We start from the raw sequence: 26,918 nt of genomic DNA, 5'->3' as shown, positions 1-26,918 counted from the left end.
AGTCTGTGTGCATGTATTTGTTTGTTTGGTACCAGGGATTGCTGAGGCCGGCCTGGAACTTGCCATCCTCCTGCCTCAGCCTCCCCAGTTGCTGGAATCACAGGTGTGCATCACCCTGCCCAGCATTTCCAAGTTTTGTATCATTTTTCTTAACAAAGTCAAGTACTAGGCAATGGAAGGATGGACTTTCCAACCTGTGTCAGGATTACTTCTGAGAAAGAATATTCCAGAACTTTTTGTTCTGGAAAGTCAAGTCCTGCTACCACTTGAGACTTATAAGAAAATAAAGGCCCAGGAATAGGGTGTGACTTGTCCAAGGTCACACAACCATGCCTGGGAGAAGAGCAGAGGCCAGAACCTACTTTCCCAACTCCCACGGGGGGAGGGGGGATGGCGGCGGGGGGGGGGGGGGGCTCTGCGTGGTTCCCTGGTCGGGCCACAGGGCCACTGGCTTTGCAGACAGGGACTGCTGTGCGTCCTGCTGGGGTCCCGAGGCAGCTGATGGATATTGCAGAGTTTTGTGAAGATTCCCACCAGTCTGGGCTTCTCTGTGCTTAAGTGAGGGAGAGTTGAGACCACAGAGCCTCCCAAAATCTTCAGCACCCCAAAACTTCAGCACCTCAACACTTACTAATCCAGGGCCCAGAACTGGGGAACAGAGAGCAGCGGTCAAGAATAGCAGGCTGGTGCTGGGGAGATAGCTCAGTCAGTAGAGCGCTTGCCTTGCAAGCACAAGTCCCTGAGTTTGATCCCCAGCACCGCAAAAAAAAAAAAAAAAAAAAAAAAAGAATAGCAGGCTAGTCTCCATGCTGCTCACCCGCAGCCTGAGCGCTTCTTCCTGGATGGAGGTGGTGAGCAGTAAGAACGATCCTATGTCCAGGTCTTGACCTAAGCACACGGACAGCTCGGTGCTCCTTGGGCAGTCGCTGCACCCCCCTGTGTCTGAGGCCCTGTGGGAGGATGCTGTTTGTTGGGGGTCTGCTCTCTGCCAGGCATAGGGTGCTGAATGCTCTGCACTTATTGGTTCACTCCCTCCCTGGCAAGCCTTTAAAGAAGGAACTATTACAAGCAACCCCGTCTTACAGATAAGGAAACAGAAGCACAGAGAGGTCAATAACTTGCACAGAAACACACAACTTAAGAACATGTGGGTACTAAGAACACAGCACTATTCGGTGTTCCGGGCCTCTTCCTGCCTGAAAACTACAGTTGTTCCTTCTGGAGATTTCAGGCCCAGCCTGAAGAGAAGGAAAGGAGGGAGGGAGACCCAAGAAGAGTGCAGGGAGGAAATACTTCCCATCAAACATGGAGGTGTTAGCACCATCCTCTTCCTGAGCACAGTGGCCAATATGCAGGAAGCAACTCCATAACCAGGCAGCCCATAGGCTCAGGGTGAAACACACTGCTGTGCTCAGCGCTCCAGGATCCCCTCCAGAGCACTTCCTTGGCCTCAAATCCACAGAAGGGCCTGCTTCAGTCCTGCCCTGCCTCCTCCAGGAAGCCTCTCAGGATTTTACCCAGTCTCCTCTGGCCAGGCTTTCTCCTCCCCTCCGCACCGCTGCCTGCTGCTTCCTGCCTGGTGCCTCTCCCTTCTCCCCTGCGTGTTGGCTTCTGTCCCACGGATTGGAGCCCCATTACAGGAGGGCAGGTGCCCAGGAGCCCCTGATAGATCCCAGGGATCTGTTTTCTGGGTGGGATCAGCTCAGATCTCTGTGCTGGAGGCCCCACCTTCTTCTCCTCCATCCAAGCCTGGCAAGCCTGTGAGTCAATCCAGACAAGCTCAGGCCGGCCTGAGGCCCAGGACTGCCCCTGCAGGGGTGCAGGCAGGAGAGGGCTTGTGTGGGCACAGCATGTGCACGGCATGGGCACGGCATGGGCACGGCATGGGCACGGCGTGAGCTGGCCTGCGGGTCCAGAGCTGGGAGGGCAGCGGGAGCAGGATAGGGTCTCCCTGCACCATGCCCGTGGCCCGTGGCCTTGGCCTCCTGGCCACCCTGCTTCTCTCCCTCCATCTGCTCCTTCACTTGTCCAACAAGCCCTTCTTGGGCTGGTTTGCATCAGTGCTGGGGGTTGCCGATGGACCAGACCTGATCGCTAACCAGTCTCGAAACTGGACTCTGATCTTCCCTGCAAGTGCCCCCACCTCTTAATCCTCCCTGTCTCAGTGGGTGACAATCCATCCTGCCCGTGGCTCAAGCCAAATCTCACCTGATCCCTCAGCAAACCTGCCCTTTGCTCCGGTCATGACATTTCCCAAATCCAGTGGCTTCTCACCCCTCTACTCCTGGCACAAGGCCTGGCCGGGCAGGGCTCCCAGCTTCTGTCCAGCCCCTGCAGCTGATCTCTTCTCCCAGGCCCCCTGCAGGGTGCTGGGAAAGCAGGGTCAGCCACTGTCCTGCCTCAGAAGCCATGCCCTGGCTCACCCTTCCCCTAGAAATGCCCTCCACGCCTCCCTCACCTCTTCAGGACTTTACCCAAAAGCCAGCTTTTCAGTGAAGCGGGCCCTCATCCTCACCCCCAGTTTTGCAAACCTCCCCCTCTCCCCAAGCTATCTAGCACCAACAGCCCGGAGACAGATCTGTTTGTCTGTTTCCCGCCTCCTTCCCCACCTTGGAAACCAGGCTCCTTGAGGGCAAGCTTTCCCCAGCTGCTCGCTGTGCCCAGGACCCGCTGGCCTACCTCAACAGCACTCATTGAGTAGCTTTTGAATGAGTGACTCGTGGGTTGACAGACCAAGCTCCATGCCTGCCCATTTCCTGCCTGTTCTTAAAAACACACTGCTGACTGAGGTTGGGGGTGCACTGGTGGAGCAGAGCAGGCCCCAGGCTCCGTCCCAGCACCACACACCAACACAAGACCAAAATCCAAAACGCCACATCGGGGTCCTTCTGGCTTTAGGATAAGCCTGGCTTCCCAGAAGCTTCCTCTGGCCCCCTGGGTTCAGGGTCCCTCGCTGCACGCCTCTCTCCTTCCCTCAATCTGACCGCTGGTCACTGCTCTCTCTTTCCCTGGACAGTGAACTCAGGAGGGTGAGGGCGTGTCCGTCTCAGGTGGAATGTGTGACGGTTAAATGGATGGATGGCCTGGATCCTGGTGAAGCCACGGGAATGTAGGCAAGCTACCCGAGTTCCCTGGGCCTCGGTTTCCCCAGGCCTCGGTTTCCCCAGTGGCTGTCGCACATTTAGCACTGCCTCCAGGACCATTCAGCAGAGCCACGCAGGACCCCGGCCCAGAGTTAAGACTCCCAAGCATTTGCGGGATGAAGGAGTGTGGGAGGGAAGGAGCGCGGGCAGAGGCGTGAAGAATGGCAGGAGACCTGGAGGAGGCAGCTTCCTGCAGGCAGGGCCTTCCCTGGACTCCTGAGGCAGGAGGAAGGGGCGGCCAGCAAGGTGGCCTCTTTTAGCAGGAGAGGACTTGGTGCCTACAGGGACGGTCATCCGACCGACTACTGGTGCCAAGAGGCCAGTTTTCCTTGGTCGGGCACTTTTTCCAGACAGGCCTGGGTGCGTGGACTGTGCCCACCCTCAGTTTCCGGTGGTGGCTCCTGCATCAGATCAGCGGCCCTCTGAGGTCAGGGGGAGGCAAGGAAAGGAAAGGAGGCCGCCCCTCATCAGGGGACCTCCTGGGGAGAGGCCTGGGTCTCAGCTGGCCACCGCCCCATAGGGGTGCTCTCCATCCTGGAGCAGAGAGCCCCAGTGCCTCCGGCCTCCAGGCAGAGGTCCGGCCCTGTGCCCTCTCTCCTCAGACAGGGACTCCTGTGTCTCCCCACCGCCTCTGCAGTCCCTCGGGGGATGACATCACCCATTCCGACTCTCGTCCCAGAGCACAGACCAAGAGACCAGGCGGGGATCCCTCAAAGGGGCGAGAGCTGATGGAAAGCTGATGGGAAGTGGACTAGGACAAAGGGTGGACCCGGATGGTGGCGGGGACGGTGGGGGGTGCTTCCCTGACCGCCCACCACACCCAACTCTTCACTCACCTGTTTTCCTTCCCACCTGCTGCTGTGTGGGCTCCCCCCACCCACAGACCCCCAGCTGGGGGGACCAGGGTCGGAGCTCCCTTCTGCACCCGACCCTTCCTAGCTGGGCCTTCTGAGGAAGATCCCCTCCCGCTCACAGCCTGGCTTCTCTGTGGGAAATCGTGGTGGAACCTTTGCCTTGGGGGCTGGAGGACGCAGAGAGACTGAAGGCCGCGCCCTCTGCGACGCCGCGCACCTGTCCTGGGTCCTCACTACATACGGGAAACTGGCCTGAAGGGGTTAAGCTGGAGACCCTGCCTCCCAGCTGGGAGCCAATCAGGCTGGCAGGGGAGGAGCCAGGCCGCTGCTAGGACGGAGCTCTAGGTCCGTCCGATGCTGCGAGGGCGCAGGAGGCGACGCTGGCAGGGCTTGGGGGACTTGGGGCAGGAGCTCTGCCGGGTCCTGGTTTCTGCCCTCGACAGCTCTAAGCCTGAGGGTGCCGGGCAGTTACAGGCTTGGGAGGGGGCTGCACTTCTGGGGCTGGGGCAGGGCAGGGTGGAAGAGGACCAGGACCCTGAGTCCCCCTGGACCCCAGGCAGGGCACTGGCAGCACCAGGTCCTGCCTTCAGGGACTCGGGCGGCCCACATGGGCGCAGGGGCTAATTGTAGCTGGTGCCCAGGAGTGCCTGCCCGCGGGCACAGGGGGAGCCAGGGCTGCTCGGGAGCGGTGCGGGAGGGTGGGTAGGGGAGGCCAGCCTCCTTCCTTCCAGCCCTTACCCCTAGCCTGGCCGCCCATGGCCCTGAACAGCCCTCCCTGGCCTGGCAGACGGCCTTCCTCTTAGCGCAGGGCAGGGTCAGGGGTTGCGACCGGGAGGGTAGAGGGCCAGTCTTACTGTCTGGACAAGGGTTGCATCACCCGGAGCCGTGCCTGGCAGCAGGGGGCCCTGCGAGGACAGCAAAGCCTGGCTTGGGGTCCAGAAGCCCAGGAAGCAGAGTCCCGAGCACAGGGAAGCAAGTCCAGAAAGCTGGGTCCTCCCTGGCCTCCTCGCGTGTGGCCGGCGACTCCCCGTTTGGCCTTAGCAGGGAGCTGCCCCCGATGGGCCTCAGTCTTCCCATCTGTAGGTTAAGTGCGCGGGGTTAGAAGGTCCACCTCAGGCCCGCTCCCGCTGTGTGACTGCGGCGGCTGCCCACTCCCCAGCCCTGGCTGCGGGGGCCACATGCAGCCCTTGAGGAGAAAGTCTCTCTGGCTGGCGCTGTCGGCCTCCTGGCTCCTCCTGGTCCTCCTGGGAGTCTTCCCTCTTCTCCGCCTGGCAGTGCCCTCCAGACCTCAGCCGGGGGCCTCCCCGGGCTGGCCCCACTGGCTGGACGCAGCGCTCCTGCAGAGCTTCTCCCAGCCTGGGGAGCCCTCGGGAGATGCCCCTCCGCGTCCTCAAGGGCCCCGCCGTGGCAGTTGTACCTGGGACACCTGCGTTGACACCTCCAGGTGCAAGGATGGCCTCACGGTGTTTGCGTACCCAGCGGCTGGACTGACCTCGGAGAGGCACCGCGGGGTCCTGGCCTCCCTGGAAGGCTCCCGCCTCCTCACCTCCAGCCCCGCCGAGGCCTGCCTCCTCCTCCTCCTCTGCTGGGACAGCCCGGCTGGACGGTGCAGCCCAGGGCCTCCACCCTGGAATGCAGGCAGGAACCATCTGGTCCTCCGTCTCCACCCAGCCCCCTGCCCCGGGGCCTCCCAGCTGGGACAGGCCATGGTGGCTGAGGCCAGCCCCAAGGTGGACACCTTCCGTCCCCGCTTCGACGTGGCCCTCCCGCTTCTCCCTGAAGCTCACCCACTGCGAGGTGGGGCCCCTGGCCAGCTGTGGCAGCACAGCCCCCAGCCTGGGATCGCCCTGCTGGCCCTGGCAGAGAAGATGGGCAGGTGGCGCGTGGTGGCAGACATCCGCTCCCCTGCCTGGGGCTGGGATGGGCACTGTGAGCAGGACCCTGGACCTGAGCCGTAAGTGAACCTTCTTTGGGGGGTTTGGATGGGAGGGTGACCAGAGTAAAGGGCAGGATTGAGATGGAGAACCCAGAGTCCTGGCAAGTTTAGGTCTCAGCTTGAAGCAGGAGGAGATCAGGTTAGACAGCAGGGAGTACTTTCATCGAGATGGTGATTTGCCTCCAGGGGTGTCAAAGGCAGATTTTGTAGTTCTCCCTTGGGGATCTTAAAAACAAAACATGACTCACTCCTGCTTCTTCCCTTTCGTTATTCCAATTCCTCCTACCCTAACATTTTATGTAACTATACACTCCTATAGTGCTTACTCTGTGCTAAGCTCTCTTATAAATGATTATGCATAATAAAATAATACTAATTGCTATCATTTAAGTGTTTGTATACCAGACACTAAAGCTCAGAGAGGTTAAGTAACTTATCTGAGGTCACCCAGCCAGAATGAGCACTGTCAGTACTTTAATCCCAAATTGCCTGTCTCCAAAGTCTTCTGTATGAGATTTCTGAGTTGGGTTGTTGTTGTTTTTGTTTCATTTTTTGTGGCGATGCTGGGAATCACAGGCCTCACACGTGCAAAGCAAGCACACACTCTACCACTGACCTATGCCCCCAACCCCAAGAATTCTGACTTTTGACCTTGTCAGATGCTTCAGAAGTTTGAGATATTAGTGGCTGGTCAGAGCTGGAAGCTGCACCTGTGGTTAATCTTGGGTTTAACTTCTCAAGGAAACACCTTTGATTACAACAAACATGTGCATCTTAGGTCAGATCTAAAGAAGAACTTCCTGCCAGTGAGAATGCCTACGTATAGACAAGGGGAAGGGGGCCTGTGGCACATGCTTCTGCCAAAACGTCCCTTCACCTGGGCTGGCTGGGGTGACACACCCCGGGCGATCAAGGAGTTAACGCCTGAGCTCCTGAGCCCCCTGCATCTCCAGGAGGCCAGCAGTCTCCAGCAGCTGTCTGTGCAGCCAGACTCGGAGACCCTCTGAGGTTGTCCAGGACCCTGGGGCAGAGGGCTCCTTCCCATCCCCTGGGGCAGAACTGAGCGGGACACTGTCACTCTGGTGTCCCCTTGGGCCCCTCCTCCTCTCCCTTTCTGTTCTCTGCTGGAACAACATGGCTATTCCGAGCTCTGCTTCCCTCCCAGGAATTCTTCACGTGGCCAGCCTCCAATCTGGCCTCCTCTTGGGGCTCCCAGGGCTTCTCCCAGCCACAGGGCTCCCGTGGGAACATAATCCCACCACCTCCTGAAGCTCCAGGAGGCCTTGGGCGCCCATGCCAGGGTGAGGAGGGAGTTGCTGTCATTCCCACGGCCCTCCAGCGGGGACCTGTCCCCAGTATCTTAGCGGCAGCCCGAGGGGGAGTAGGGGCTCCCCTGAGGCCCCTCAGACTCAGAACTCAGCTCAGCTTTGTCTCGTCTTTGGTGACAAGGTTCCCGGTCACCATGCCATCTCTCACTTTTCTGACTTAGCCGGCAGGTAGGTGCTGGCTGACTGTTCACTGATGGCTCTAACGTGGTCCAGGACTGGCTGGGGTCTGGCTCTCCATCCTCCTGGGTCACCCTCGGGTTCGCGTTTCTAATAAGTTCATTTCCAAGGTGTGAAGCTTGGCAGGCTCTCGCTGTCCTCGGAAATCCCAGGCGTTTACCTTTGGCTTCTGCCTCCCTGCAGGGGACAGCACCTCATCTCTGGGGTATCTTGAGCCTCAGTTTCTCAGAAGTACCAGGCAGAGGCCTGGGCCAGCCAGACGGTATAGGGACAGAGGAAGAGAGGGAGGCCTCGAGAAGGTGGCCTGAATAAACAAGCACTGGCCACAGAGAGAGGCGAGTCACAGTCCCTGCCACTGTCCCACATTCCCTCAGCCGGCAGCAGGGCGGGAGGAGGCAGCCTGGAGGGCCCGCTGCGGGCCAGGTGTGAGCCAGGCTCGACTCCCAGGCTAATCTCCCCAGTACCTTTCCAGGGAGGCCTTGCTGCCCCCACGTCAGGGCCCAGGAGGCGGAGGCTCAGAGGGGAGTGAGGGAGCCAAGCAAGGGCCTCGGGTGACAAGGGAGCCTGCTGACCAGGCGCCCCAGGCTTCGACCCGGCTCGCGTTGCTTTGGAAGAAGGGTCCACCCCTGTAAATTGCTATTTATTCATCATTATGAATAGGTGATTCATTTACAGGGCACAAAATCCCAAAGGCATACAAGGGTACGCAGTCAAAAGCCCGGTCTCCCTCCGCCCTGCCCCCTCACACCCAGGGTTCCTCCTGCAGCCAGGCGGCTCCCGGCTTGTCTCTCCCGAAGCTCTGAAGCTCTGGGCATGATGCCTGGTGAACACAGGGCCCTGGTCCCCTCCTTTTTTTTTTTTTTTTTTTTAATGTAGCAGAGATTGAACCCCAGGGAGCTTCACCCCTGAGCTACATCCCCATACCCCGAGCCCTTTTTACTTTGAGACAGGGCCTCTCGAAGTTGCTGAGCCTGGCCGTGAACTTGAGACCTTCCTCCCTGAGCCTCCCGCGTTGCCCTCACGCCCAGCTCCTACCCCAAACTGACCCTTGCTGAGCTCCGGGCTCAGTTCTAAGTGCTTCACCCACCATTCCCATCTTCTCACAGCGACTTTAAGAAGGGGAGCGTACAGTGTTGGTGCCCCATTTAACAGATGTGGAAACTGAGGCCCCGGGGTCAGCTGGGAGATCCAGAGGGATCCCGGAGGGGGTGCTTGCGCTCACTCCTTCACCTGGAGTAGCAGGAACTTCTCAGGTTTCTAGTCCTCCCTGGAACTCGGTCTCCCCATCTGTTCAGTGGGGCTTGGTCCAGAGGCTGCCTAATACTTCAGGCCTGTTTCTTGAAGATCAGGCTCAGAACCAGTCAGGCTGCAGCTGGGGATTCTGGGGAGCCCTATTCATCAGTCTTACTCCGAGGGCCTGTGAGCCCAGGGGTCCTGGTCCCCCTACCCATCTTCCCTCCCCAAGCTGGGTCTTGAGCAATCCCAGGGAGGTGGCTCTGACTTCTTCCCCTCCCCCACAGGCAGGCCCAGCTTGAGTGTGGCCTGAGGTTGGGTGGGGGTGGGGGTGGGAGGAACAGAGGAGGCCTGTCCTCCAGGCAAGGGGGCCGCTGGGCAAGAGCTTCCTGTGTGGTTCCAGGCTGGGGGCCCAGCCCACCGCATGACAGAGCGGCCTTTCATGGGCCTGGGCTCCGGGTGGGGGAGGGCCGGGCATGGCAGCCACTCAGGTGAGGGATGCCTGGGCGTCTGTGTGGCAGAGTGGAAGTGGAAAGGGCCTGGTAAACTTCAGGTCCCACTGCCTCCCATTTTGCAGGTGAGGAAACTGAGGCCGGGTGAAGGAAGGGAGGGGCCTAAGGCTGAGCTAGAACCCAGGGCTCCTGTCTCCTGGTCCAAGAGCAGACCAGGGTTGAGTGTGCAGCCTGCGTGTGTCAGTGTGCCAAGAGGGTTGGTCAGCACGTGGGGGCCCGATGGCAGGGCTGCCTTCAGGAGGATGGTGTGGGTGCTGGGGGCTGCGAGGGAGCGGGTGGGGTGAGGTATCTCAGTCTCCTGCGCCTCCTTAGGACACGCCCAGGGGAAAGGCCACCCAACGCCACGTTCTGCCTCATCCCTGGCCTCCGCACTGAAGCCTGGCGCTTTCTGGAAGCCCTGCAGGTACAACCCCAATGTGGCAGCCCACCCCTCCTCCACAGTCCCCAGGAGCTTCAGGCATGCAGGCCTCTGGGAAGGGCGCTTCTCTACTGGGGCTCAGATGTGCCTGCCTGTGGCCAGGTCACCGCATCCTCTGCAAAACACTTCATCTGCAGAACAAAACCGAGTCCAGTCCTCCTGGCCGCAGGGACTGCCTTGGAACTGGGTGGGGAGTGTGTGCTGGTGGGACTCGCTTCTCCAGCGGCCACCCTGCCCCCAGGCTGGCTGCATTCCTGTGCTTCTCAGTCCCTGCTGGGAGCTGCCCTTCTCGGAGGTCATTGACTGGACCAAGGCCGCCATTGTAGCCGATGACAGGCTCCTGCTTCAGGTAGCTCAGGGCCCTGCATGCGGGGTGGAGACTAGACCCAAGGCATGGGAGGGACCTCAGAATCCTGGCCCCCCAGGCTGGCCTCTGTCCTCCTTCCTGTCCCCCATCTACATAAATTTTGTAATTTTCCCAACCCCAAGCCTTCCTCTGGGGTTCCCCCAGAATCAGGAGGAGACCCTGCTGGGCCCTGAGAGCAAGCATGTACCTCCGCTGTGTACCCGTCTCTATAAGGAGGATTTTCCCGGGCCCAGCTCTAATGGTTCCTGTCTGATTAAACACCCAGTTAAAGGAAGAGCTTCCAAACAATCCAAAATCAGAAGGCATCTGTGGGCTTGGAGGGGAGAGGGATGCAGGGCGACTGTGCCGTCTGATGTTACTAATTTTGCCCAGCTCAGAAAAACATGTGAGCCTGCCTGAGTCCCCTGAGAAGTGAGAACAGCGTAGGAATGCACAGCACGCATTCACTGAGCTACAGTGCGCCAAGCACTCAGTAGGCGCCCTCTAACTTAACCCTTGCCATCCTAGGACAGAGGTCCTATTATCCCTGTTTTAACAGATGAGGAAACTAAGACTCAGAGGTTAAGTAGCTTGACCGAATCCACATGGCTACGAAGCATCCTTTAAACCCAGCTGGGTGTGGCCCCTGAACTCAATCGCCATGTTACCTGGGATCTGTCCAAGCACGGCTGTTGACAGCCATGAGGATAGGGCCTCTGGTTTCCAGATCTCCAACACAGGTTCCTTCCTGGCAGGGGCAGTCAGAGCCCAGCGAGGTCCCAGGCCGCCTCCTCTTCTCCCTCTGTGCCCAGGTCCTGGCTGCCCTCCAGGAGATGTCCCCTGCTCGGGTCCTCGCCCTGCGTCAGCAGAGCCAGTTTCTGTGGGATGCCTACTTCTCCTCGGTGGAGAAGGTCATCCGGACCACTCTGGAGGTGAGGGCTCACCGGTCAGGGGCCTGACCCTGGGCTCCTGTTCATCCCGCCCCGCCACGCTCCTCTTCCCGGTGTTGGGGGCCCTTCCTTGAGGATCTGGAATGAACCTGAGGCTTAGCCGTGAGGTCTTGGACCCGCGTCTTTCCAATCTCGACCTCACTCTCCCCCTCAATGGCAGTGGCTGCCTGGGTGCTGGTTTGGGAGAATCTCAAGACCTCTCAGGATTCTGAGAAGGTCATGACCTTGGTTAGTGACGCTGGGCTTCTCAACCCTTCTGTTCCCAGGGGCCCGGTGACCTGGCTCCTGCTCCGCAGGGCCTGAAGCGGGGCTGGGCAGGGAGGTCACTTTCCCAGACCCGCCCACAGGGCCTGCCCGCTCTGCAACCTTCACTTCACAGATTATCCAGGGCCGGATCCCGGGAGCACCCGCTCAGCCCTCTCTTCTGTGGAACAGCCCCCCGGGAGCACTCTTGGCCCTACCTACTTTCTCTCTGAGCCCCCAGGACTTTCCCTTCTACCACCTGCAACTAGGTATGTCTGGAGGGACAACTTGTCCCCTCAGTTCTCTCCACGTCTGTCCCTACCTCATCCACAAAGCCCCTGCAAGCCCCTCCCTGAATCCCCAACACCTCACCTGGCTCTTGGGGTCCCCGCTCAGGTCACTCTGCAGAGGGTCCCCCTCCCCCCATCCTGACGCCTGTCTCCTTCTCCCAGGCTCTCGCCCTGAGGGCAGATTCAGCGCCCTGATCTGGGTCGGGACCCCTGGCCAGGCCCCCCTGAAGCTCATCCAGGCGGTGGCAGGCTCCCAGCACTGTGCCCAGGTCCGGCCCCTTGACCCGCTGGAGTCCTGGTACCCAGGGTGGGGGCCCTGGGAGACTCCTGGACCCAAGGATGAACATTTTGGGGGAAGAGGCACGGGGAGGATTTCCAAGGGATCTTCTCGACTTTTTTTTTTTTTTTAAAGTTCCAAGTTTCTTGTTCCCTTCCCCCAACTCCAGAGGGATTGATAAAGGCCCTGAGGGTCTGGAGAGGCTGAGAAGTCCTGCGTCATTCACTCATGCTCTCGTCCATTCACTTACTCCCTCACTCTGCGGTCATTTGCAGGGTCAGGCCTCAGATAGATGCTGAGGATGCAAAGAGAAAGCAGGAGAGGAATCCGCCCCCAGGATTAGGATTCAGTTAGCATTTTCTCTTGCCAAAGGAGGAAGCAGCTTGGCCAGGGTGCAGAAGGAACAGCTCCAGAGATGGACATCTGGGTGGGGCTGGGCGGGGCAGGGCAGGGCAGGGCAAATTTGCTGGAGGAGGAGAAAGCGAACCCTAGCGAGAAGGTAGGATGAGGCACAAGACGGCCCAGGCTAGGGGCTACCATACTGCACCAGAATTCTTGCCTTCCCGAAGCCCAGAGGCAAGGACAGGGTGTCAAGGAAAGGACCTGGGATCCAACTAAGCCATCCTTTCACTCCCACATACACAGTGGCTCTCCCAGGTTCCTTCCACCCTGAGAAGATTGCTCCTGGGACCTCTCTCTGCCCCGGGCCCCAGACCTCAGGAGCAATCCCCCTTCCCTCCTAGATTCTGGTTCTCTGGAGCAGCGAGAGGCCAGTCCCATCCAGGTGGCCCGAGACAGCAGTGCCCTTGACAGTCATTGAGGGGCACAGAAAGGTGAGGGGTGGGATTGTCCGGGAACTGGGGAGGGCGCACACGAGGGTTTTACTTGGGTCTGAGCCAAAGTCAGACTCCTACGCAGGCCTGCAGAAACCAGCCCCGGGTTCCAGCGGCAGGTCTAATAGAAATGGTTCCCTTCCTTCCTGGCCCTTGTGACTCCAGAGTATGATGTGGTGGGGGAAGGCAGAGGAGTGTGTGGGTGTCTCAGTGAGGGATGGGGAGAAACCTGGGACCTTAGGGAAATAGGGACACAGGGCAGCACACTGGGGCGGGTGGCCGCTGAGAAGCAGGGTGTGACGGCCTGCTTGCCATGTGTTCCTGGGCAAGTCCCTTCAGCTCTGGAGGGAAGTTTGACAGCTTCCAGGGTTGACGTGAGTGTGTAATAGGAGGACAGAGGAAAGCTGAGAGGTCAAACCTGACCGGCCCCTCGGACCAACTGCTCCATTTCACCGAAGGGAAAACTTCCTTCCACGCCGGGCTGGGCGCACTCCTGCCTACTCGGTCTGGGGCTTCCCGTGGCTGAGTCGCTTGCCTTCCCACCCTCTGCAGGTCAGTGACCGCTTCTTCCCGTACAGCGCTGTCAGCACGGATGCCATCCTCAGCCTCCAGGGCCATGTCAGTCTTTCCACAAGTGAGGTGAGGCCCAGGCCCAAGGATTCCTGGGTGGGGACAGAGGCCAGGGCACGGGTAGCCCCTAAGACTACAAGGGCTGGGAGGACCTGAGTTCCTGAGGGGCTGGAAACCAGCGGAACAAGTCAGGCAAGCTCCTCTTTAGAAATCCAAGAGAAGCCCTCCACTGACTCTTCAGAACATTGCTTTTGTGGCTCCCTTATGAGAAGGTTCCCTGTGATTCCCTGGAAACAACCATCCTATACTTCTAGTCCACTTCAAGTAATGGCTCCCATCCCCTCTCCCCTGAGCCCTGTCCCAACGCTTCAGCCAGACTGGTCTTGCTTCCATAGGATGTGAGGATGTCCCAAGTTGGTCAGGAAGTCCTTCCTCACAGCTCACTTAAATCTCCCTCCAGGTGGACTTTGCCTTTGTGGTGTGGCAGAGCTTCCCAGAGCGGATGGTGGGCTTTCTGACGTGGAGCCACTTCTGGGACGAGGCCAGGGGCGGCTGGGGCTACACTGCTGAGATGGCCAACGAGTTCTCCATGGTCCTCAGCACAGCTGCCTTCTACCATAGGTACAAACACGGGCCTGGCCCACAGATCAGAGACCCACAGACCCCTCACGGAACCAGCAGTAGGGCGACTTAGAGCTCAAAGCTCAGATCTGCCAGTTATGTGACCCTGGGCAAGACTCCCCACTTCTCTTGAATTTCAGTGTCCTCATCTGTCACACGGGACATGTTCACCCCGTCATCCCGCCCTCCGCACACAGATGCTCAACAAATGGCTGGTGTTAAGTAGAATTGTTAGAGGGTAAAGAGGATATTTGGGGTTGTTGGGGGTGATGTGATGAGAAAATGGTCCTGATTATAAATTTGGGTGTGATAGACCAGGGACCATCCCAGGCTCAGGTGTCTGCCCGAGGCACCTCAGTCTTGGGGCAGGAACTGAATTCTGGAGGGCCTCTTAAACAAGCGCAAACAGAATCTGTGATTTATCCAGGAGCTCTGCTGGGGATTCTCAGTAGGGTGGGCCCAGCTTGTCCTGTTTGGGGACTCAGGTGTGGTGGGAAGCAAGGGTCAGACAGCACAGCATCAGCCTGGTTAAGCCACAGCCTTCCTGAGACTGGTCTTTGAGTGCCATGTTTGATAATTTTGGAACCGCCTGATCCACCCCCTCCCCAAGTCTGGCTCTGCCTTAGATCTGACCTCAAGCCCAGGCCGTAGGCACCAAGCTATGGGGACAGGGCAGGATCACACCACGGGCAGCACACATGGGGAGTGGGGGCTCATACCAGGAATGGGTGCTCTCTGGGGCAGCCAGAGTTGGGAACAGGGCTTTGGAAAGAGGTTTGGAGACTGGAGAGGAAGGGAGACGGGAGGTTAGGAGGGCGGGGATGAACTCAGCCGCGGTTTCTCCCTGCCTCCACCCCTGCCCAGGTATTACCACACCCTCTTCACCCACTCCCTGCCCAAGGCAATGAAGACCTTAGCAGATGAGGCACCCACCTGTGCAGACGTCCTAATGAACTTCCTAGTAGCAGCAGTCACCAAGCTGCCCCCTATCAAGGTGCCCTATAGCAAGCAGCATCTGGGAGCTGCAGCACTGGTGAGGAGCCGCGAAGGATCGGTCGACCCTGGGAGGGCACGGGCTCGGGGAGAGAGAGAGAGAGGGAGTCCCTCTCATGGTCTAATCCAAATGCTTCTTGCTGCGGAGGCGGGTGTGTGTGTGAAAGGGCACAGAAGCCCATCCATGCCTTTCTCCTCCACCTCTTAGGCTCCTGGTCCCGGGACAGAGTCGCAGCCCCCAGACCCGGACTGCATCAACCAGATGGCGACAGAGTTCGGTCACATGCCCCTGGTATCCTCTCGCGTACGTCTGGACCCGGTGCTGTTCAAGGACCCGGTGTCGGTGCAGCGCAAGAAGTACCGCAGTCTGGAGAAACCCTAGGAGACCACAGCTTGCGGGCCGCATTGCACCTGCCTTCGGGACAGCGGAGATCCAATCGAGACGGACAGTCGGCCAAATGTCAGATCTGGCTCCGCCAATCACGGCCAGGGCGCCCCGAGGGGCGGGGCCTCCCCTTCCGTCCCCTCCCGTCCCCTCCCTTCAGTCCTGCAGGGCTGGGGGTGCGCCCCACTCGGTCGCTGCTCCTGTGCCTTCGCGCAGGCTCGTTCTCGTGCCTGGAATGCCTGCCTTTACTTCCCCGCCGAGTTGATGTCCACCTGTCTTTCAGGTCCTTGCCCTTCATGCCGGATGGGTTCGGTCTCCTGCTTAGAACTCGCGCAGTCCCGGCAGTGTGCGCGCTGGCTGGCTGTGGGTACACCGTCGGGTCTCAAGACCCGCCTGGGAGCCCCGGAGGGTGGGTCGTGTCCTCTTCTCTCTGGTCTGGCAGGTGCGTCGCAAATACTTGACGCCTAGATCGACTCTGACTGTAGGCTGGCGTGGCGAGTGTGAACTGGGTGAACCGAGAGACAAAGCTCCGTCCTCCAGGTCTCCCTGGGGTTCCTAGTCCTAGAGGAAGACAGCTGTCCGCAGACGCGTAGGTTGTCAGGCTCAAGGCTCGCGCCCCGGAGTAGCCAGGAGTACGGAGAGTTTAGAGGGATGGAAACGCAGATAGTTGGTCCCAACCTCGCCAACGACCCTAGGCTGTGATTCAGTCGGGCGCCTTGCATTACCGACCTGGGCCACTAGAGGTCAGCGCCTCCCCGCGGTCCCTGCTCCGAAGGGAACCGAGTTTCACACGCACAGCGGGTGAGGGGGCGGGCAGGGGGCGTGGAGGGTCAATGGTGTGTGCAGCCCGGAATCAGAAAACCGGGAAGGACTCTGAAATAGCATCACCCCGTTGGTCTGAGCACTTGGAAATCATTAAGAAGGGCCTTTTTGCAGGTGGACTGGGCAGGAGGAGGGATGCCCCAGCGGCCCGTAGGTGAGGGTGGAAAGGGGGAGGGGACGCTGGTTCTCCCCATTCATCCACCTGGAACTGGAATTATCACTTCCGAAATAAAGTGCCTGTCCTTGCCCCCTCACGCTCAGGCTATAAATACCCTTACAGCTGCTGCGGGGCGGCGAGGAGGGAGGTGGGGGGGTGGGGGAATCTGGACTTCCCGGAGTGGGGGCGACTCCAGAGGGAGGGGTCCAGCCAGGCTCTGGGTGTCTGGTATTTTCCTGCTTTGATGGCCTTGCAGCTTTGGAAACTCCCGTGACCAGGTTGCTGGCCAGAACACGCCGTCCCCTAGGCCTCTCCAAAGCCTCCCACCGCTTTTAGGTCGACCTCTGGCCTCTGGATGACGCAGGTCCTCTCTGGGGCCTGTCACAGCTGGGCCCGCAGAGTGGGCTGTCCTTGGGAGACTGTCAGCTGCTTGCAGTGGAAAGGGTCTGGAAATTAAGCAGGGGTGGGGAGGCTGGCAGTCTGGCCCAGGGTCAAGAGCTGTTGAGGGTGGGTGAGGAAGCACACAGCTGTGACCCAGGCAACCTTCCAAGAATGGGAGGGCTTCCAGCAGGGGCCCAGCCAGGGAGAGGCACCTTTCCAGTCTTGGCTTCTGTACCCAGGACACGGAACTGCCTTGGCATGGCTGTGCGTGTGAGGAGGCCACCCCTGGACTCAGGGGCTCACACTGTACCAACATGCAACTCAGAGGCCCTCCCCAGCCCCTGCTGTAGGGTGGTCTAGGGAACAGAGGCAGAAATCCTAGCCCTCTTCACACTTGGCTGTGACTCCAGGCAAGTAACTTAGTCTGAGTTCATTTTCTCCTTCATAAAAATGGAGGACAGCAGTGCCTGTCTCTTAGAGCAGTGTAAGGAATAGGTACCCAGCGAAGCCCAAGATGGTTTCTGGGGTCTGCAGGAGTCCAGTGGGCATTCTCAGGATCAGCTGCAGCAGCTGCCAACAGCACCCCCTGCCCTTCCAGGCCAACCCTGATTCCACAAATCTTGAGAGGCTGAAGGACCCCTGACCTAAATCACCAGCGCAGGTGCAAAGAAGTCATTTTATTAATGGGGAGAGGCTCAGAGGGACAAGCAATTGGCCAGCCCCTCCTCCCACCCCTGGCCAGGACAGCTGAGCTCCGTGCTGCCCCCAGGGAGACTGGAAGCCCAGGTGGCTTCTCACAGGCAACCTCAGCAGCAAGTCCCCTCTTTCCAGGACGATGAAAGGAACCACTCTCCAGCAACCACTGGTGCTTGGCAGCCTACGCTGTCCTCACAACAAGCCCCTGTGAGGTGGGTGTTACATTCTTGGTCCCCAGATAAGAGGCACTGAGAGGCCCACTGGCCAAGGTCACCTACTCATCATGGCAGCTGTAGACATTAGATCCTGAGGTTCCCTAGTGTGTGGACTCTGTGAGAGGGGACGGGTCTCCCTCTCACATCTTGTAAACATAAGCCAACACATCCCAGGAAGCCAGGCCCCTGGGCTATGCCATGTGGGCAGCAGAGATGGCTCAATCTGACCTCAGGGTTGGCAATCCTTGCACAGCCTGCTTATCAGGGCAGGGAAGTGGCCCTGGGGAGGTGAGGGCCCGCCCCCACCTGTGGCAAGGCCTTCTCTGTGTTGGCACAGCTTCCCAGGTTAGGAAATAAGGAAAGAGAAAACCATCAGGTTCTTACCTAGTAAGAAGTCTGCCCCTCCAGGAAGGGAAACACTGGCCCATAGCACAAGTGACTAAGGCCCAGACAGGCCTCAGGTGGCCCCTGGCTTCCCCTCTCAGGGAACTCTTAGGGGTGTAGGGAGTCCTCACAACTCCCCCATGCCCCTGGCCTTAAACCATACTGTGATGGCAGAGGTAGAGGCGCTGTTCCAGGGCTTCTTATAGATTCACAGGCAAAGGTCAATCACGCAGGTGGGAGATGCAGGTCACTGAGGGCCCCTTGAGGCCAGTCTCCCCTTTGCTGTCCCAGGCTGTGCCTTAGCGCCTCTCGGGAGCCGACCCAGGGGGGGCAGGAGTTGGGTCACACTGGCTTTACACCTGCTGAGTCCCCACCCTCGGGCTTGCTGTTGTCAAACAGGGGCGGCCAGGAAGAGGCCCACCCCTGGAGTAGGCAGGGCTCCAGGAGCAGAAAGAGGTGTTACAAACCTACTGCATAACACAGCGGGGTAGGCAGAGTCCTGGTGGAGCCTGCGGGACGCTCAGTCCAGCCGCCTGCAGGTCCTGGCCATGGCTCCGTTGGTGCCTGGCTAGGCAGTCAGTCTGAGGGGCCTTGGCACGCCTGACAGTCCTTCATGTCCTCAGAGTATTCCTCGATCTGGATGGTCATGGTGTGGAAGTAGAACTTCCCCTGGAGGCAGGTGCTGGCCGCCTTCAGAACAGCCTGGGCGTCTGCGTTCTGAGCTGGAGTGAGAGACACCAGAGACTGTTTACTGGACGCTTGGCCTTGCAGAACGATCCGGAGCCCCAATCTCATGCTGACCCCAGCAGAACAGGGCAGAGGATCATGAACGCGGAGAGCCCTGGACTCCACTCCTGCACCAGGCAACCCCCAGGCCCCAGCCCTAGCCCAAGTCTGAAAGCAGGGAAAGGAGCAGCCGTAAGGCCAAATCCCGGCCTTCTTCTGCCGGTTAATTCACTTAGAGGCCTGGGTAAGGAAGGACTTGCCCCCAGGGCACCGCGGCCTCAGTTTTTTTCAAGGATAAATGAGATCATGATGATCAAATGAATTAATGTTCATGAGGTGCTCCCGGGAGACCTGAGACCTGCTGGGGACTGACCCAGGGCCCTGGCCACCTCATCCCCTGCCCCACCGAGTCCCCAGCACTCACCAATGGCAATGTGGACAGACAACACGGGCTGGGTCACAGTCAGCGCCCAGATATGCAGGCTGTGCAAGGCTTCTACCCCCTCCACGGACAGCAGCAGGTCCCGAACAGCTGTGAAGTCCACGCCCTTGGGCGTCCCTGAGGATGGCAGGGACAGGGGTTAAAGGAAATTGCCTCCTACCCTGCTGCCTCCTTGGCCAGCAGGTCCAGTGTTGCCTCCACCTCCCCAAACTCATGCCCCCTGCTGTCTTCCTCCTCAGTCCTCCTCTGAGATAATCATGTTCATTTATTTCCTCCTCTAGGAGACTCCGCGAGGGTAGAACCGAGCTTTTTGCTCACCCTAGAACAGCACCTGGAGCACAGGAGGTCCTGGACCAGCGCTTGTTCACTTTGGTACTGGGATTGGGCTGCATTCCCAGCCCTTTATGTTTTACTTTGAGAATCAGGGTCTCACTAAGTTGCTTAGAGTTGCTGAGGCTGGCTTTGAACTTTCAGTCCTCCTGCCTCAGCCTCCCCAGGTCGCTGGGATTACAGATGTGTGCCACTGCACGTGCCTGATAAGGGCTGGGTTTTAATGGGAGGAAGAGAAAAAGGACAGAATGGAACCTGAGAACCCCTGGACCACCTGAGGTGGCACCACCACGCCAGTTTTATCTGGATCAGTCACCTTCTTGGGCTACAAACTCTGACCTGAAGTCTCATACTCCTGCCAACCCCAGGTCAGCACCCAGACAGTCCAGACTGACCCTGACCAGATAGACACCTGCGACCTTGGCCCAGGACCCAAGGCCACAAGCATGCACCAGCCTGGGTGAAGAGCTGGTGATTCAGGGCAGCCCCCCTCCAGAGGCAGGGCGAGGTTCGGGCCCTGTGATGCTGCAGGGAAGGCCTGCAGGGGCCTTGTCCCCCACGCTGACCATCCCCTTCTGAGCCTCCGTCTGGCCCCTGAGCCGTGGGAGCACAACCTGGCCCTCTCTTCCTGGGGAGGGTAACTAGAGACGGAGGACGTGCCTGGGGTTGGCCTGGAACTCTAGGTGCTACAGACATCACCCAGAAGCCACCTGAGTAGGCAGGGGACATGCCCAGTGGGGGAGGAGGCACCCTTGGGCTGGGGACAGTTCCAGGAACTGGGATACCTGAGGGCCCAGCTTAGGCCAAAGATCAACCTGGGGCCCCAGGAAGATTTCCACGGAATGACAAGGTCCAGATTCTGCTGCCAACAAGGTGCCAAAGCCCCCCCTCCCCCCATTTAAGGCTGCTAAAGCTTGAGAGCCAAGCGCCAAAAGGAAGCCCCAAATCCAAGTTACCTTCCATCAGCACCAGGATCACATCCCTCAGGATGGTCAAGGTGGTTCCCAGCACCAGGAGGGAGAAGAGGAAGGTGCAGATGGGGTCCACATACTTGTACTCTGGCTACAAGAGAAGCAGAAGGCAAATTTGGGGTTCAGCCACCTCCTCAGCTTCCCTTCTCCCCTCCGACCCAGCCCTGTCAGGGAGAGGGGTTCCCTGTCAGATGGACGTGCCTCCCAGTCTCTCCTCTATATTCCAGAACAGGCAGGACAGACCACAGCACAGGCCCAGGCCCAGGCCCTTCCTACTTATCCTTCCCTGAAGGGCTGAGACATGGGCAGAGCTAAAAACTAAACAATCTCAGCATCCGGTCCACCGCCCTCACTTTACAGATGGAAAATTGAGACTCAGTGAGAGTAAGCAACTCGCTCAGCATTACACAGCTTCAAATCAAATGCCTGGCCCTCCTACAATGCCTCGTGGCCTCTGTGACGGGCAACACACAGTCCCGAGCTGGAACATGGTTCCACAACTAACCAGCTGTGTGCCACTTTGCAAATCACCAAAACACTCTGAGCTGCACAAAACACTACCACCAACCACCCTTCAGGGTTGCGTGAAGATCAGAGGTGCTGATTTTTGGCAGGCATTGGACAAACATTCCTTCTCTCTCCCCAGCCTTTTGCCACAAGCCAGGAAGGAGCTAGAATCTGGAAAGGGCCAGGTGCAGAGAGGAGCCCCAGGTGATCTACACTCCCCTGTCCTTGCCCCACCCTCCTTCCTGTTCCCGGCTCTGACCTTGAAGTATAAAATATAGGCTGCCACCAGGACACCCAAGCTCTGCAAAAAGTCCCCAATCACGTGGATGAAGGCGGCTCGGACACTGGGGTTCTCTTGCTGCTGGTTGGCGTCGTCATGGCTGTGTCCATGGCTGTGACTGTGCCCATAGCCAGATTGGTGAAGTGTCAACCCCATTCTACAGAAGTGGAGACAAAGCCCGAGGCTCACCGAGGTAGCAGCAGAGGCTTCAAATCACCCAAAACTGCGGGGCAAAAATCTTAAGCCCCCACACTCTAGCCAAGTGAGAGCCCAGCCCGTGTGGTCTCAGTTCAGAGCACGAGAAAGGGCTCGGCTCCAATGCCAGGCTGAGTCCGGGCATGGCAATGCCCAAAGACAAGCTCAGAACAGGAGGGCAGGCGGATCATCTAGTTCAACCACCATGTCACAAATGGGGAAACCGAGGCCACTGCACAAGGGAGTGAGCCCAAATGACACTCCCTTACTCTACACAACACTGTTTCCACTGAGACCGGTTCAGTCACATCAGCTTGAAAAAAGATCTGGATTATGCCCGTAGGGACATCTGCACCAACCAAACTCATCCCTTCCCACTGCAGGGAGATCCGTGGCATGGCCTCCTTCCGCCAAGAACAGGCCAAGGTACAAAGGGGCCACACACAGGGAATCACACTCACATGATGTTCACGGCCACAGCACAACCTGACGTGATCAGCATGGTCCCCCCTTCGATCTCGTAGTCCCCAGAGACCAGTCGCTCCGCAGCCAGGTACACCAGCACCCCCGTCACGACCCAGATGGACAGCACAGACAGCAGGGCTCCCAGGATCTCTGGGGAAGAAGAACCCGACCCCCAAAACCAACCTAAGCATGGGGCTCTATGGCTGAGCTCCATGCTCTCCCCTCCCCTCTGCAAGGCCAGGGCCTGGGTCCCACTGGGCTTCACAGAAGGGGTGGCGGGCACCTTTCCCACCACTCATATATCTGAGAATGTCAGAGCTATTTGTGGGATTGGGGGTGGACCCAGAGCCCCGCACGTGGTAGGCTGGCACAGTATCACTGAGCTACAGCCCCAGCACTTTTAAAACTTATTGTGAGACAGGGTCTTGCTAAATTGCCAGGTTGGCCTCAGACTTGTGATCCACTCCCACCTCAGCCTCTCAAGTAGCCGGGAGGTCTCTGCAGACCTACGCCATTATGCCGACTGAGAATTCCTCTGAGTGCTGCGGTTGTGGCTCAGTGATTGAGTGCCCCTGCGCTCAACCCCCAGGACCAGGGGAAAAAACAAACAAACAATCCCCATCTGGGTCAGCCTTGTTCTTTTAATATGGAAAGAAACCGATTTATGAAAATACTTCCTTTTGCTCAGCCGTCAAACAGACTTCTGAGAGGGGCGGCTGGGCCATCCCCCGGGTAGAGGGAAATGAGGAGGCTGCCAAAAGGGGGCAGATCGCTTAAAGCCTGTCTTCCAGCAGGCTTTGCCGACTTCCCCTCCCTGAGTTGATCCAAGGAGTTATGTGCTGCGTTAATGCCATTGTCATTTGTTCTTGGAGTCCCTGAGCCACTGCTTCCTTCAGAAGGTGAAGGTGGCTTCCCTGAAGACGAGGAGCTACTGGATGACTGGAACCAGGGCTACCCCAGCAGACTGGGAGTTCTCAGAGGACAGAGGCCATGGTTGACGTCTTCTCTGTCCATCCAAGTCACCCTCCGGACTTTACTCAGGCATCCACCCTAAGAACCCCTGTTCTGACCCGCCCTCTCTCAACCCCATCTCCAGCCCAACAGGGGTCCTCACCAGCTCGTTGCCAGCCGAAGTTCATGGTCTTGGTGGCTGGTCGGGAGGACATCCAGAGGGAAAAGAGACTGATGAGCATGCTGGCAAAGTCAGTGAGCAGGTGGGCTGCATCTGTCATGATGGCTAGGCTGTGCGCCAGGTACCCACCTACAAGGGCAAGACCAGGAGGGTGAGGGTCCTGATCAGTCCCCCAAAGAGCCAACTCCCTGGGCTGTGCATCAGGGAGACCCACAGGTTCTGGAAAAAGACACCAAGTTCAAGACCTCTCCACACATTAACTGTACAACCACAAGCAAGGGATTTACACTCTGAGCCTCAACTTCCACTCTCTGTGAAAAGATGTGTTAACATCTTAGAAGGTGAGTATGAAAATCAAGTTCAGATAGGGACTGGAAAGCATAGAAGAATGCTCTTTTCCCTGGAGGCATTCAGACCTTCCCTTATCTACTAGAGATGTGTGACCTTTGAAAGGTTACTTAACCTAACATGCCTCAGTTTCATTACCTGTAAAATAAGGAGAATAACAGCATGTATGATAGCCAAGGTTGCATAGGTAACGTACACGTAGAGGACTTAGCACAGAGGACTCAGTACCTGGGGCGAGGGTGATATTGGGAACAACCAGACTGCCCACTTGCCTGCTTCATTTAATAAGCACAGAAGTCCTTACCGATGATTTCTCCGATCATGAACACCAGGCAGATGGCAGAGGCCACATAGAGTTGGCGCCGGGCCCGCTCCTTCTTGGGGTCACAGTGAAGGTCAGGATCCTTCTGGGCATGGCAGTAATGGTTGCTCCTGGTGACCAGCTCAACAGCCTGCAAGTTCAGCCCAGGCTGGGGGAGAGAGATCCAGCCAGTCCCATCCTGCCACAGAGATCCTAAGTATGACCTGGCCAGGGAGGAAGGAAGAGAGAACACTCAGCTGGGAGGTGGTGGCAAGGAGGGCTGACTCCAGCTCATCTCTGTGGGGCCTTGGCGTTCCAACGTGATGAAGGGAACACTAGCTAAAGCCACTCCAGGTTCAGAAGTCCCTGTGGGTGGCTAAAAGGTGGGAAGGCCGTGTTCAGAGGGAGATGCTAAGGGAATGGGAGTCTAGGGGCCTTGGCGGAGGGTGGGGGTGAATACACTGTTCCCTCCCCCATCCTTTCCAAGGCCTGGAGTAGTGACCTTGGGAACTGGCCAAGGGGCAGGCCGTCCAGTCGAGCGAGGAGAAAGAAGGGAGGTGGGTCTCAGGGACAGAGGCAGAGCCTCCCCCACTCCAGCGTACTAGGGAACGCGGGGCCTGCTCAGAGCCCGCTCGGAGCGGGTCTGCCCCGGGGCAAAGTGCTGGGCTGGGGGGTGGGGCCCCAACATCCGACGACCTTCCCCCACGGGGAGGCAAGGGTCAAGCAGTACCGAACTCTCCCAGGAGAAGAGAAGTGATCCCTGGGCCCTAGAGTCACGGCCTCCTTCCCTTGCCTCACTCCACCCCTCCCACGTGGTCCCAGTCCCAGCCGCCGACAAAACCAACCTCAGCCGGCGGCCAAGGAGGAGCTGCGTCTGATGCCGCCCGACTCCCCTCTCGCCCCGGTTCTCGCCTTACCGGACTTCGCGCTTGCAGTCCAACAGGTGCTGCTTCTCCATGGCCTCCATGGGAACCCGCGCGCCCCGAACTGGGTCCTGAAGCCGTGAGCTCTAGAAGTTGTGCGCGGAGGTCTCGGCCGCACCGCACCCTGCCACCTGTCACGAGGTCCCTGCCGCCGCGCCCGCCGTCCCCTGCAGCGGCCGCTCTCGCCCAGGGCGCCAGCTCTCCACGTCTCCGAGCCAGCCGCTGCGCTCCGCGCCCGCCCGCCGGCTTTATCCCGGTCTCTTGCCACCCCGTGTGAAGCAGCCCGCCGAGCGTCGTGTGCAAAACCGGCGGGGAGGGGGAGGGGCCGGCTGCAAAGGGCGTCCCGGCGCTGTCGGGCGCACCGGTTCCCAGCGCCCCTGAGCCCCCAGGAGCTGCCTTGCCTGAGACCAAAAAGCCTAGCCGGCTTAGCGCGGCGCGGTTGCTTGGTGTTGCTTAGGACTAGGTGACAGTTGCGCGCCTTCTTCCGCCCCACGGAAAAGTTATGGGGTCTTTGTTTCTAGAAATCCACTTTGAGAGCAGGAATGTGGCTCAACGCTTCGGAATAGGTACTCCGGGGGCTACGGTCGTTTCTCCCCCGACTCAGACTGGAGACTGCTCTGGGCTTGATCATTTTTACCCCTCCTGGGGGGGTGACTTCTGAAGTCGTCGTGCGTTCTTCCCCTCCAACTCGGGTGGAGGCTAATCCTGAGGGCGGAGCATGATGCTAAATTGCTGAGGTTGGACTTGAACTTGCAATCCTCCTGCCTCGGGCTCTCGAGTCTGAAATTACAGGCATGCACCGTCGCGTCCGACTTAGTGCATCTTCTCTTTACCCGCCCTGATTAGAATCCGAAGTGAAGGGCTTTACCACCAACCCTACAGAATTCGTGCTTGGGCATCACAGATGTGTAGTGTCGCGTTCATTAACAACTGCCACCTGGGCAGAACTGAACCATCCCTTCTTCGGTTCCACCCAGCCCCCTCACCAGGAGCCCAGAAAATCGGACAAGCAAACTCCTGGAAGACGCAGGCAGGAGGAGCCAAGCATGGTGCCCCACCCGCTTAAGGACGCTTAAGGCAGTGCCCTACTACAATTATTCCTGTGGCCCCCATGCTGGCCTACGAGGGCTTTCAAGGTAGAAAGTATTTCTTGCTGGCTACCTCCCTGCCGGTCAGGTCTCCAACAAGTTCTTTCTGCATAGAGAACCCCCTTCTGCCCCCATGGGAATTGGTTTCTGCATAGTAAAATTTGAGGATCCCTGCATTAAGTCTTGCAGGTCATCTCAGACAGGTAATCACCTGTCCTCCTCACTAGATTATAAACTCTTCAAGAGCAGGGATGAATTTGGTACTGGTGACAGTTCAGTTCAGCTCTGTATCAAAACCATCAATTAAAAATGTTCACCTATAACACTACTACCAGGAATTTACATTAAGGAAATAAAAGACTCTTCAGTTAAGGAATGTCGATCATAACTGGGCTTGGTGGTACACACCTGTAATCTCAGGTCCTCTGGAGGCTGAGGCTGGCTGCTGAGAGAATCTCAAATTCAAGGCCAGTCTCAGCAACTTAATGAGATTCTTTCTCAAAATGAAATTTAAATAACAGCTATGATACTGGGCAGGGTGGTGCATGCCTGATATCCCAGAAACTGGGGAGGCTGAAACAGGAGGATCACAAGTTCAAAGACAGCCTCAGCAATTTAGCAAGGCCCTAAGTGACAGTGAGATCCTGTCTCAAAATAAAAAATAAAAAGTGTTTAGCTGTGCATACACCTATAATCCCAGTGTCTTGGGAGGCTGAGGCAGGAGGATTGAAAGTTCAAAGCCAGCCTCAGCAACTTAGTGAGGCCCTAAGCAACTCCGCAAGAACCTGACTCTAAATAAAATATGAAAAGGGCTGGGGATATGGCTAAGTGGTTAAGCGCCCCTGTCAGAAAAACACACACACAAAAATCTGGGATAATTTTAAAAGGGTGGGGGCTGGACTGAAGTTCAGTCACAGAGGACCCTGGATTCAATCCCCAATACCAGAATTTTTTAAAAAAATTTTTTTTTAGTCTTATTCTGTTCTGGATAACGGGAAGCACATTGTAAAGTCTCAGTAAATGCAGATTTACAAATTGGAAGAAAGGTAATCCTGTTTCCCCTGAGATTAGGGAGGGGGAGAGAAGAAGAGAAAAACATGTCAATTTTTAAAAATTGCAAGCCGGGCACAGAGGCACACATCTGTAATCCCAGCAGGTCGGGGGGCTGAGACAGGAAGATCTTGAATTTAAAACCAGCCTCAGCAACAGGGAGGTGCTCAGCAACTGTCTCTAAATAAAATACAAAATAGGGGTGGGGATGTGACTCAGTGGTTGAGTGCCTCCGAGTTCAATCTCTGGTACTAAAAATAAATAAGTTGCAGTAGCAGAGCAGGAAGGGCTGTATTCAAAGCATTAGGTGGACCGCTGTTAATTTCCACTGAGCAAAGTACCCAGTCCTTTTTACTTTTTATTTTGAAGCAGTGTCTTCCTAAGTGGCTGAGGGTC

The 26,918-nt window shown here is 57.9% G+C and overlaps 2 protein-coding genes across 17 annotated transcripts; one reads left to right on the top strand and one right to left on the bottom strand.

The window, feature by feature from the left end:
* Positions 1–4,376: 4,376 nt before the first annotated feature.
* On the top strand, positions 4,377–25,912 carry Extl1 (exostosin like glycosyltransferase 1). 16 transcript variants are annotated; one of them, XR_007104375.1, is made up of 17 exons: positions 4,377–5,951; positions 9,496–9,586; positions 9,843–9,950; positions 10,703–10,879; positions 11,277–11,409; positions 11,593–11,699; positions 12,451–12,540; positions 13,093–13,179; positions 13,571–13,731; positions 14,596–14,764; positions 14,933–15,551; positions 17,301–17,377; positions 19,214–19,304; positions 19,631–21,768; positions 22,777–23,153; positions 23,949–24,018; positions 24,397–25,912. XR_007104375.1 is itself a non-coding variant. In XM_047521008.1 (11 exons), exons 1-11 carry the CDS (start codon positions 5,176–5,178, stop codon positions 15,104–15,106), a joined length of 2,016 nt encoding a protein of 671 aa, XP_047376964.1. In that variant the 5' UTR covers positions 4,377–5,175; the 3' UTR covers positions 15,107–16,176. The 16 variants fall into 16 exon arrangements, 2 of the variants coding, with proteins under 2 accessions (XP_047376964.1, XP_047376928.1); XR_007104373.1 differs by lacking the exon at positions 23,949–24,018; XR_007104376.1 differs by lacking the exon at positions 23,949–24,018 and having other exon boundaries at positions 22,777–22,894; positions 24,397–25,911.
* Slc30a2 (solute carrier family 30 member 2) lies at positions 17,126–25,313 on the bottom strand. The gene is made up of 8 exons (XM_047521019.1): positions 24,379–25,313; positions 23,465–23,685; positions 22,795–22,941; positions 21,677–21,830; positions 21,000–21,177; positions 20,219–20,324; positions 18,915–19,049; positions 17,126–18,486 (listed from the first exon to the last, which is right to left on the bottom strand). Exons 1-8 carry the CDS (start codon positions 24,426–24,428, stop codon positions 18,341–18,343), a joined length of 1,137 nt encoding a protein of 378 aa, XP_047376975.1. The 5' UTR covers positions 24,429–25,313; the 3' UTR covers positions 17,126–18,340.
* Positions 25,913–26,918: the final 1,006 nt, after the last annotated feature.

This window comes from Sciurus carolinensis, chromosome 1, assembly GCF_902686445.1.
Source record: "Sciurus carolinensis chromosome 1, mSciCar1.2, whole genome shotgun sequence".
Lineage (NCBI taxonomy): Eukaryota > Metazoa > Chordata > Mammalia > Rodentia > Sciuridae > Sciurus > Sciurus carolinensis.
This window is presented reverse-complemented; position numbering and strand designations above follow the sequence as displayed.